Source organism: Channa argus, chromosome 15 (genome assembly GCF_033026475.1).
Source record: "Channa argus isolate prfri chromosome 15, Channa argus male v1.0, whole genome shotgun sequence".
NCBI lineage: Eukaryota > Metazoa > Chordata > Actinopteri > Anabantiformes > Channidae > Channa > Channa argus.
Window position 1 is genome coordinate 4,814,494 of NC_090211.1, and position 12,358 is coordinate 4,826,851.

Consider the following 12,358-nt stretch of genomic DNA (forward strand, 5'->3'; position numbering starts at 1 on the left):
TAACTGTAAGTTTTTTTAATTAGCATTTTGTTTACTTTGATTAGTTTGATTCAGTTTGATTAGCCCTGCTAATGGAAATACTTATTGGAACAACAAATAATGATTCACCCAAACACACACACACACACCCACACACACATACAAACCATTTCCTCCAATTGTAGGAAAACAGAGTCATTTTAAAATGAAATTACACAGTTGTGTTTGTCTACAATGAAGACTTGGAGCCGGCACCCAGAGACAGGATGGAGAAGTCAGAATGTGTGGAAGACTGAATAAGAATTGGTGATTGGTGTTATAAAGAACAGTGCCAGCATACTCTATATACACTCAGTGGACAGATTATTAGGCATATCTGCACAGTATAATCCTATGTTTAGGATAGGTTATATGGTTATATGGTTATATGGTTATATGGTTATATGGTTACATGCAACAGCCCATATCCATTGTTATGATGCCTGTAATGTTTAATGTTTCATCATTCTTATAGAGAAGTTTATTAAATCATAGTTTGAAGATTGAAGTCATAGTATATTAGCATTCGTTACTCATTAATAATAAATGAATGAACCTTTTAAATGTTGAGCGTTTTTTGTGACATTTTAGCTTTTACTCGATGGATATCAGTGAAGTGAGGCAGGAAATATGGAGACAGAAAGGGTATGACATGCAGACAAAAAGCAGGGACAACAGAAGGCTTTTTATCTATGGCCCGAGTCAGTGATTTATGCAGTGGCTAAGTCAGTGGGAACATTAATTGAAATTGTACTGATGTATGTGCATATGCTTTGAATTTCCAGTGTGTTCATTTGTGCGCTCAAATTGTTAATTCAAAGAAACAAATTAAATAATATGAGGAGACACATTAATAATTTCATTGTAGGAAAACACAATTTGTAAGCACTAATTATAAAAGCAATTTCATGCTTATTACCAGAACAACACTCTCTAGAGACATCTAAAGGCGAATCAAGCTCCATGCTGACCGGTAGTAATAGATTCCTGTTCTAATTCCAACATAACGATAACTTCTCATTTCTGTGTCAGATGTGTCAGCTACACTGTCTCTGATCCATAACATTTCCACGGATAGACACGATGTCTCTGATATGTAGAGTGGGACGACTAGCTTAACAGTTGAAGTTTTGTTTTACTGCAGCACTGGATAACAAAGCAACATCATAACATACTGAACTGCAAACGGCATGTTGAAGGTGGCAGGGGGTCTTCATCTGCATACTGCCAAGATATTAAAAATAAAGTAGGTTTCCAACCAAAGAGACATCACAATAAATAAGAAATGTCTTCTAGACTTTGTCCAGTCGCTGTTGGTTCCACTGAAAATAGCTAATATCAATTCATTTATGTGAAAACATTGATTATACATCTAAGTGATCCACTTTATAACGTTCATGTTTTCAGAATAAGACAAACGAAGTGATGACCTGTAGCACTGACATTTGGAGATGTTTTTCTAGCGTGTGATGACTACTGAACCTTTTAATCTGCGTTTTCTTGTTTTATCACAGAGGGGCTGACAGCAGAGCAAGTAAAATAGTGCTAGAAAACATAGTGACATAACAGAGGTGGCGAATACACTTTATTGTGCACTTTACCTTTAGACGTGTTACATTATTCTCCAGTTATTCACTACGTTTGTCTGCTCTTTAGAGCTAAGCAGCTAGTTTACTGTAGAGTAAGTTCATTGGAGCCCGTTTAATGAAAACAGCTGCCTGTTGCTACTCAAAATCTTTTTGAACAGATGGGGGCATTGAGATTGAACCAAAACTGTAGAACCGTGGGCTATTACCCAAACCACTTGTGATAAAATACCCTAAACTTTTCGAAAAGCTGAGGGCCGTTAATGATTTATGGGATGTTTTTGTCTTTTTGAGAAATGTGTAACACCTCAAAACAGTAGCACTTTCCTTGTTGATACATGATGCACTTGTAAGCCTAAAAATGTTGACTTGAAGCTCTTGTTTGGCAGTAAATGAGGTACAGCACAGCCTTTGGAGAATACATTAAATGCACATTTCTGTGCGGCTGCTGCTTAATGGGGCTTGATGATAGCGATGCTTCATCTCAAGGTGGACCTGCATTTTTCATTCAGTACAAACAGGTTCACTGTGCAGTGTGACCTTCTCTGTTAATGACATGGAAAATATTAAACAAGCTTTTAGACACCACACTGCAGATTCTGACATTACTAATACAAATAAATTGGCCACAGGCATCTAAGAAGTCGAAGGGGAAATAGGGAATCTGTTGCATCAGAAACAAGGACGCATTTATAATAATACAATTTATTTCCAGACATCACAGCAATCAATACCTATTATTCTCAGGAACTTAACTGCTCATCCTTCACCCCAAACTCACCTCTTCCCCTGACTTTGGGGAGGCTGATCAATGTATAACAGTACCATACTGTATATCCAGGCACTGGAGCTGAGTGTTTTAAACTGGAGGACCACTGTCACGATCATAAGGAGGAAATCTTTTTTTTTTATTTAAAAGTGTCTTAAAGATATGGAATAGGAAAGAATAGGGCAGTGATAGGAAGTTCAAAAATTAAGAACAAAACAAATCACCAATCAACCCTCTGAAAAAATCCTGAGTCTGGGTGTAGTACTTTCTGAAGGCAAAATGCACATGCTTCTCCATCTGTACATGTACATGTCTACATGGAAAGAGAAGGGTGTTATGGGTAACTGTAGGTCGCAGAGGCCCAGACATAAACACCACCCAAATCTCAAACACACACTATGCGAAGCTGACGTCATAGGATCGGAAGGCAGAATTGAAAAAAAAAAGGAAGGGGAGGACTTGAGGTCACCAGTGTTGTTCTCCTGCTTTTCATTCAATAATTTAATGTAGGAATATACAATAAATTGTGAATACATGGGGGTTACTTCACTTTTCACTTCCTGTTTTATACTTTTACCTAAGTAAATACTGAGCTGCTAAACGTGACATTGCATAGACACAGAGGTCCAACATGCCAGTATTACAGAAATACACATACGAATATTTATAAACATAACCCGCAGTAAGTATTATTCCAGCTTGAAGCTTCAGGGACTTCTGGGGTTGGGCCTGTAATGTAGCTGATCGTTTCAGATACAGCAGCATTTCACACTTGGGGCTGAGCTAGAGGGTTTTTTGCCTTATAGATTATATAGTAGCTGCAGGGGTTTGAACATGAATACAAATGGAAAGTGGTGAGTGTCAGGACTGAGTTGGCACAGTGGGGGGCAACTTTGTTTTGTCTTGTGGAAGTGCAAGCTACAAAGTACTGGAGGGACTTTCATCCCATGGGAGCTTCTTGGACTTTAGTCCCATAGAAAGGAACTACCAAGGAGTTTCTGAGTGAAACACACAAAGCTTATGAGACACAGATTCTCTCAGCCTTCTCTTGTGTGAGGGCCAAATATAAGCAAAAAGAATGTGTGTGTCAGAAATCACTCTGCCTGTCTCTGTCAAAATACCACACGAGGCTACACACAGGCTTAGCTGATACTGTTGCTGTCAAGCATGCCACCTGTTATCTATCCAGCTGGGCAAAGTGTGCTCTTTCTGCTTTTAGCTGCCAAGTAGATACCGGACAATAGGCCGAAACAGCCAAAAATGACACCGTGATAGTGACATTGTATCTAAATGGTAAAGTTATGGTCCAGACAGCTACACTAACAACACTTTATAAAGCTCCATGTCTCACAGCAGGTTGAGGTGAGAACCCTCTTTGACTTAAATCTCTACCAAAAACTTGATTTTACAGTCACAAAAGTCAAAATGTTGCTTGTAGGCACTTTATGTTTAGACTGTTGGTTAATCAAATTAAGCTTGAGCTGAGGGAAAATTACGTAAATGCAGAGTTAAAATTTTAGACCTTCTGTTAACAAGGAGCTAAGGATGCAAAAGCCATGTGTAGTAGCTCTAGTCAAGAAACAAGAAACACAACATAAAAGATGCATCTTTATTAGCAATAGCAGACATCTCAGAGAGAAATAAGCAGTGAAGTGGTTTAATAGAACTTTGAGACATTTCTGGTGATTCCCAGAGGACAAATCAAAGTCAGAGAGCAGCCATGAAGCTTGTTTACTAAAAGTGAGACTTTTTACAAGGCTGCTTCTGGTAGTTATAAATTGTAAAACACCCTGCTGGTAGCTTTTATTAGAGAGGAGACAGTTGCATATCACCTCCCTTTAAACTCAAGCTCAGGAACATGTCTTTTGAAAACGTATGTGTCGCTGTGATTTCTGTCACTCTCCGGTTTATTGGCAGTGAATGTTTTTTTTTTAAACAAATCATCTTATCTTTACCGACACGTTCCCACAGACAGACTGAACCATCATCAGCGCTCTTCTGCACGCGAGCCATCAAAGCATTTCACACCGGTGTATGCAGGTGTATGTTCATGTTAAATGGCTTATTACTACTGATTAGATATTTGGATGTACTATTCTAATATTTTTACAGCACTTTAGGAAAGTACTCATACCTCTCATAACTATTTAACTGAAATTCATCAAACAAACATGTTGGTCATTTGCAGGTGTGCTTATCAAGTGACTCCACAGATATCATCACATGATCTATTCGCTATATACATTTTCTGGACCTTACAGAGCTCTAAGGGGCTGGTTAGCTACTTAAATGGACTATTACTGTGAGGTTGCATCATACAGCAGCTCTTTGATGCTGTTCGTGTTGTATTATTAACCAGAGACAAGCATAAAAGGTCAGAAAAAAGGGGGACATGGCTGCTGGCTCTGTATTTATACACATACAGTTATTCAGGTAACTGTATGTTCATAAACAGGTGATTGAATCTAGAAATCAACTGCAAAACTGAAATAATCCGTTTTGGCCACTAGGGGATAGAAAAAGCTCCAAAGTTGATCTTTCCTCTAGCCACCAGTCTAGACTGTAAAGTATGGCACAGTCATTGTCACTAAAGCGCACAGTGATCTGCACTGGTGGAGCTTCAATGGAGCTCTAGGGTGCAGGGAAATATGGTCCATCAGGTTGGTAGCTCAGACAATACTTAGAAGCAGTGACAATAACAGCTTGAAGTGCCACAACATAACGATGAGTGCAAATAGTGATGAACACAAGTTATACATGTTTAGCCTTAAATATTTCCAGGGAAGGAAAGTGTGAAAATCTTCTAAAGCCGGCTGATTTATTATTTATTTTGATGGCTGGGTGCAGATTAATTAAAAAGGTTCTCAATTTATGTTCTTATTTATTCTTTATTTTGTGTTAAAAATCCCTTTAAGGAGTCAATTAACACTCGTATTTGGGATCCTAACTCAGGGACTTAAAGTATCTGATTTGGTTTATTTAGATCACAAAACAGTAGCTACAGTTAAAGTAAATCAAAAAAGTGCCATTAGCTCCAGGGTTGTAAGCTGCTAATTGATGGATTTACCAGACGAGGGGTTAGTATAAGGTTTATGTATTGAATAATGTGGCTCTGAAGAACACAGTAAACAGACCTAAAGTACAATGTTAGAAATAGACAACCAAGCACTGTGGAGAACTCAATAATAACTTGATGCATTTATTCACAAACCCACACTCCCTTCACACACAAATTATCAACGGAACACATACTGAAAATTGTGTTTGTCTGTGTGTTTTCGTGTGTCTGTGTGTGTGTTTGTGTGTCTTCGTTTGTGTGTGCGTGTGTGCATGTGTGTGCGTGTGTGCTGTCTGCTGGCATTTATAAACAAACTGTGTTGATTCAGACGTCTTGATGCCTGATTGCCGTATGACTCTGTTTTTGGAAGCACGTGACTGTGCGCCAAAGCTCACTGAATACTTTTAAATAAATAACAGTAAGTGTGTGAATACATGGAACAATCATTCTTTGATATTTCTCACAATCTCAAATTTGTTCATTTAAAATATTACATGAATGTTGTTAAAAATACAAACTCACAGTATGGAAAGAAATTTTCTTGTCACTTCGTGACTGGGTCACAATATTTTCAGGTGATTTGTTCATTTTCCAGGAGATAGCTGATGAGCATTTACAGATGTGATACCAAATTTACTGGGATGTATCTTACATCTAAATTGTCTTTGCAATAACTTGTAAGGGTCATTGTAACCAGACTGTCCAGTTATGGAGATTGTAGTGTCTCGGTGTCCTAAAGACTTATGATTACAGTGGAATTTGTCTTCACTTGACAGACCATGACCTTGTCCTCTTTTCAGTACTGGCATGAGAGATTGGTGCAGTAAGGACTACAGCAGTTAATCCACTTTTTTATGCGTGGATTACATACAGAAAATAATAAATACAAAATAAAAACATTGATTTGAGTAACTATCTGTGAAGATTTTCAAGTCATGGTTATCGCAAAGCTGCTGTTCAGTGGCAACGGGACTTAAATACTTGTAGTTCCCAAAGACATTCTACCTCTCATCCAAAGGACTTAATCAGTCCTGACTATCTGGCCCAATCATTGCAATTACATGGGCTTAAGGAACCAGGTTATAGTCATAACTGTATGAATTCTTAACTGTCTTGTAAAAGGAAGAGCTGGTTTCCGAAATCAGGGTAGAGTATTAGGGAAACCTAGTTTGCCCAGGTAGATTTCTCTGCCATGAATACACTTAAGCAGGTTTCTGATCAGCTTTCTCCAACTGAGCATGTAAGCTGCAGACATGAACATGCAGCTGAGGGAAAATATTGAAAAAGAGATATTACTGGACTTTAAGCAACATGTTGCCAATGTTGTGCAGCTGAACCCTCTTGTGTTCAGCTCTGTGTCAGACTTGTAAAGTCTCCTGAGGGTCTGTATGAAATGTCAGTTAAATATCAGGAACATCAGTTCCTTCTGACCATAAAACCCCCTCTGAGACAATCTCTCACATGAGCAGCAGTTAAGTGTTGCAAATTGAGTGAGCAACAGCTGGCATACAGATATTACAGTGATCTATTTCCACCCCTGAGAAAAGAGACTGCTGGTCTGAGATATAAGACTCCAACCCAGCAAGAGAGTTTCTGGATTTTATGGTGAATTATCTGGGTGAAGCCAGTCAGGGTTCAATTCAGAAGCACACAGGTAGACATTTATACGGAAGATAAACAACAAAAATTCAGTTTTCCCACCTTTTTATGTGTGGAATTGATTTTACCACCTTTTGCCTGCAGTAGCCCCAACACACAAACACACACATTCTGAGCAAGAATACAAGTACATGCCCTCTGCTCAGCACACATTACTCACACAAAGGTGGTCCATAACTAAAGACCATAAGTGAGTTTTTACTGACACCTTATGGAAAATTCTCACCATTACAGCTACCTTAACATTTTATTTTTTTACTTATTTTTTGTCCTTTCGGCTTATCCCATGAGTTCAGGTTCACCACAGCGGATTATTGTCCGCATGTTGATTTGGCACAGTTTTTACGCCGGATGTCCTTCCTGACACAACCCTCCCCGATTTCTACCTGGCTTGGACCGGCACTGCACAGCTGGGGGTGGGAATGGGCTGTTAGGGGTTCAGTGTCTTGCCCAGAGACACTTCGACTGGGGATCGAGCCATTGACCCCGTGGTCCGTGGACGACTGCCTTACAAAGCTAACTTAACATAACTGATGATAAAACCTGAACCACAGTGTATATTGGACAGAAAGGTGTCAAGATCTTAAGAATGACATTTATCTTTTGTCAGTGTTAAGCATTTGTTATTTCCATGGTCCTTTTGAGCCCTGCTGCAGCAGAGGTTTCAGAAAGACCACATTTGGCAGTATTAGAGGACTAAGTCCAAATGAACAGCATAAATTCTTTCTGGGAACATGTTAAAGTGTACTTGAACAAGGCACTGAACCCTTTAGTAGTAGTAGTAGGTACCTTGAATGTAGATGCCCAACTTTTCCCCCAGTGGGAAAAAGATTCCCCAGGGGGATCAAAGAAGTACACAAAACCACCTTCTGTGGCTCATACTAACACTGTACTGTGTATCCCTGCAGATGATAATCCCCTCACAGCTCCATATTTGAGGTTCTAAGTAAAAGTCTCCGCAACTTTTGAATCGATTGTTAAAGAAGTCTACTTTGTACAGGCATAGTCACCTTAGTGTAATGACTGATCTTTCATCTATCACCCTATCTGATCAGAATTACCATAACCAAATATCTGCAAACCTGGGGATAGTTTCATCACCTTCTGTAGCCTTGTGCTAAGTGCTAATTAGCATAAGTTGGCATATTGTTGATCGTGGTGCTCTCACTGAATTTAAGAAAAATATATAAAACTTATTATTCTTTAATAAACAGAAACTCATTAAAAATGCCATGACCCTATAGATGAAGAGAGAAGTGGCTTTTGCTTATGTTGTAAAGCAAGATGTGGATTTTTTGTCCTTTTTCTTCAAATCATTTTATGTAGACTACAAACTTAAAGTTGCACGTAAATATTTCCCCTAAAATGTGATATGATTCTTGCTTTCTATGTAATGCCCAGTATGGTCTATATTTTCATAGGAATATGGATCACAGTCTTTTGCTCAGTCTAAACTTTTCCCCAATTTATTTTACATTAAATCACTGTAGTTGACAAGTTATTGTTCATCATTGAAAAAATAACACGTGTTATTGTCAGCAAAGAAGGAGCCTGAAGGAGACTTTAGATTCAAGGTGAAGGATCACTTTAAAGCTACTTAAGAGTGAATTACACAGATAATCAGGCTTTGAGAGGTTAAAGAGCATTTATAGACTTGTGCCTGCTCTGTCCGCTTTGAAAACCTTAACCAAATTAGCTAAAGTCAACAGTCAGCAGGCCTCATCATATCCTATTATGGTTGGGCCTTCTCCACTGGACATTTGGAATTTGAATATCCACACAGGCTTCACTTCACATTATGTAATGCTGTGTATTCGTTCAGCACCTGCAGCACTGTATGGACACAGCATCTTACTCTCACAGCTGACACTAATCAGACTATAACATAAGAAATACTGGAAAGTGCATGTGTGGAGTCCTTTTTTTTACTTTGTTCAATTAAATTTCTTCAAGGTGATGTCTTCCAATGACTTATTTGGTGTGATCAAGTGTCCAAACCCCTCTATTGCAGAAAACAAATAACAGAAGCAAAAAACTCCTTAACTGTTAAACTGAAAGAACCAGAAATTGCTAGGAGCAAAACAAAATGGTATTAGGAAAGCTTTTAAATTCCCTGCGTTAGTCTACCCACAAAGGTGGGTTTCACCCTTTTGTTTGCCCTTTTGTTGTCAGTTCTGTAACTGTTTGTTTATGAAATATTCCATGCTTTCACTCTCATGGGGATTGGGAAAAGCAAAAATGAAAATGATTTTAATAATGCTGGCGTCCCAGTAAGACAGGAGCGAGTCAACGTGCCCAATTCCAGGAACCTGGACTCTGCTCACCTGCAATTAAGGGTTTCTTACTGTTGACACCTGTGTTTGTCCTGTTTTGATGAGCCACGGGCGACTGTGGCTACCCCTGCTCCTCGAGTCACATGTCAAAGTGTCCTTGAGCAAGACACTGAACCCCAACTTAGTTGCTCCCGGTGAGTGTCGGCCAGCTGCATAGCAGCTCCCCCATCGGTGTGTGAGTGTGTGTGTGATTGTGAGTGTGAACTTCAACAAATAGTTTGGTGAGTATTTTATGTAGACAGTTAGTTCTCAGGGGACTTGAGGATCAAAAAGGTTCAGCTCATGTTTCTTCACGTAGTTCATTGTGGATTTGGATGCATGCTCTAGGTTAATGTCCTGTTGTGGGAGCCAGTATTTTCTGAGTTTCACTTTCTTTGGTGTCTCTGCGACATTTGCATTCAGACTTTGTTGGTAATTAGTGGAAAATGTTCTCCTTTCTTGCACTTCTTTAGTGCACAAAAATATTTTTGAAAATTGAACTGGAGGTCAAAGCTTACTTTGCATTTCTGGAAAGCATCCTAAGTACCAAAACCAAGATCTAAGTTGTCAAAAACTGTCAACTGCAGATTGGCTGCAAAGACCAGGACTGTTCTGATTTAAATGACACATCCAGCTACTGGTCTTATTGTGATAATCTTGTAAAATGAACCCATTTGATGCTTATCCAGTTATGTACAGAGAGAACTTCACGAGTCCCATAGTGGCTCATTGGTGATCAGTCATTTGGTCAGAGTTGAGAAGACTAAATATAGACAGACAAACAGACAGATAGATAGACAGACAGACAGACAGACAGACAGACAGGTCGATAAGATTTTTTTTTCAAAAGCAGTTAAACCAAAATAACCTGAAAAAGAAAATAGTGGGATCATTACGCTGGTATTTAAAGCTTCTCTTATCTTTAGATTAAAAGATACCACGAGCTCCTTCACATTAGTGAAGTAAACCTGGGTCTCATTACCTGTGTTCAGCCTGCCCACATTGTCTTCATATACAGGGAATATTGTTGGTAATCCAAGGAACATGCTCTGATTCTGGAATTAGATATGTGCTTAAGAGAGACTAAAATATCCAAAGCAGCCTAATGAGCATTAATAAAACTGATAATTAACTCATCTCAGACATGTGCTGGGCTGTATTAGAAAAAGGAATTAAATAGGCATTTGAAAACGAAGCAAAATATGTGAGAGCATAGTGTGCTTCAAAGCTAAAAGGGTTTTACTTTCACAAAGTAAGAAGTAGTAGTACCCTGTGAAGAAAGATTCATTTTTAATGTCTTTTTTCTGCAGTGGTTGCAATGACTTCTTTTCCCTTCATAATTTATAAATTACACACATACACACTCAAATACACACATAACTAGTGACTGCCTCAGTGTTCAATAGCAAATGTATTAGATTGGCACATTGCAACCTGGACCTGCTGAACTCTGCTGAACTCTGTCAGTCAACAACACACTATGCTGATTTCAGATTTACAGATCCAAAAACACATTACACTTTTTAGTGTTTAGTCATTTTGACATCCTTTTTTTTATCATATATCAGATCTACTGCAGCTGCTCAACCAACTCCTTGTCCATTTCAGTGTCTGAGGGGGGTTGAGGCTCCACTTTTTCAGTCTCCAGTTTCACCTTCGGTTTAAAGGCCACAGACACGACTTCCTTCTGGATTCTCTGCTCTCTCTGCCTCCTCAGCAGAGTCAGGATCTCCCTTCTCTGGTCCCCCATGGCCACATACCGCTGTCTCTCCTCCTGTCTTTGCCGGAGTGTGGGGACGCTCGGCGGCTCCACGGTGACGAGCTTGGGGGCAACAGCAGGGGTAAAGCCGCTGCGCTGCGGCCGGGACACCGGCAGTCTTTGATGGATATCCGCCGAAACCAGTCTGGACTCCAGCGGCGGAAGCAGGGACAGAGAGCTCCACAGCTGTCTGGCATGAGATATGTCCTCCGGAGAAGAGCCTTTAAAGACAGTGAAAAGTTTGTCAAACTCATCTTGCTCCGGAGGAGGAGTTTGGCCTATGTCCTGTTCAGACATAGGCCTAATACGTGTAGGACAGATATCTGGGAGATCAATTAATCAATGATCAATTTAACGTGAGCTGAAACACGTAAAGTGCGCTATTGTTTGGTGTGGTCACTATGGAAACGAGCTTACTACGGCAAGCTTCAGGAACAATACTCAAACCGTCCGCGTAAACCTTTCAAAATAAATGTGGGCCAAGGCCTACCTTGATCATCAGGTAAACTGGAAGAGATACAGATCACGTGGGGCTTCAGTAGCCAATGGGCTGATCATGTGTATCACTCCAGTTTGGGGGATATGCAGAATAGTCCTTACTAATGCATTATTTAAAAAAATGTACTCGTGTTTAATATATAACGAAAGCTGATGTATTTAAAGCATTTTCCTGTTGGATACTAATCATGCTTTCAAAAGTAAAATTCTAACTGTTACATTTAAGTTTAAGACATGTATCCCCCAAAGAAAACAAAATAACGCACACGGTTTCAACTCTTCACTACATCAACATTGTGTTCCCAATGTAAATGTTGTTATGGGCAGAGGAAAATGTACTAAATATATTTAAAATCAAGTACTAGAGGTTATAAATGGCTTCTGGTATTGGCTAATATTATATTTTATTGTGATGGATGTGAATGTGTGAGGAGCATCATAGTTAGCTAGCTTTATTTAAAAAACTATAAACTGTTAGAATGGTAAATGGTCTGCTAGGCTAACAGTAGGCTACATAATATATTATAAATGAACTGTTTTCTATGTATTTGTAAAATCTATATCTGAGAATCAACTAGGTGAGCTGGTGAGCTTTGTTCTTGTAGTTGTGTAGAAACCCAAAGTAATGGAAAATTACTTTGTACCTCATAACTATTCTTAAGCACAGTTCTTGAGTAAGTACGGTTTAAAACTCAAATA

At 39.1% G+C, this 12,358-nt stretch overlaps 1 protein-coding gene across 1 annotated transcript; it reads right to left on the minus strand.

Annotated features, from left to right (window-relative positions):
* Nucleotides 1–10,719: 10,719 nt before the first annotated feature.
* hoatz (HOATZ cilia and flagella associated protein) lies at nt 10,720–11,657 on the minus strand. The gene has a single exon (XM_067477837.1). The coding sequence runs from the start codon at nt 11,456–11,458 to the stop codon at nt 10,973–10,975; it is 486 nt and encodes a 161-aa protein (XP_067333938.1). The 5' UTR covers nt 11,459–11,657; the 3' UTR covers nt 10,720–10,972.
* Nucleotides 11,658–12,358: the final 701 nt, after the last annotated feature.

Excerpts from the sequence above, each read along its gene's own strand:
- hoatz (XM_067477837.1), bottom strand. The coding sequence starts at position 11,458 with ATGTCTGAACAGGACATAGGCCAAACTCCTCCTCCGGAGCAAGATGAG.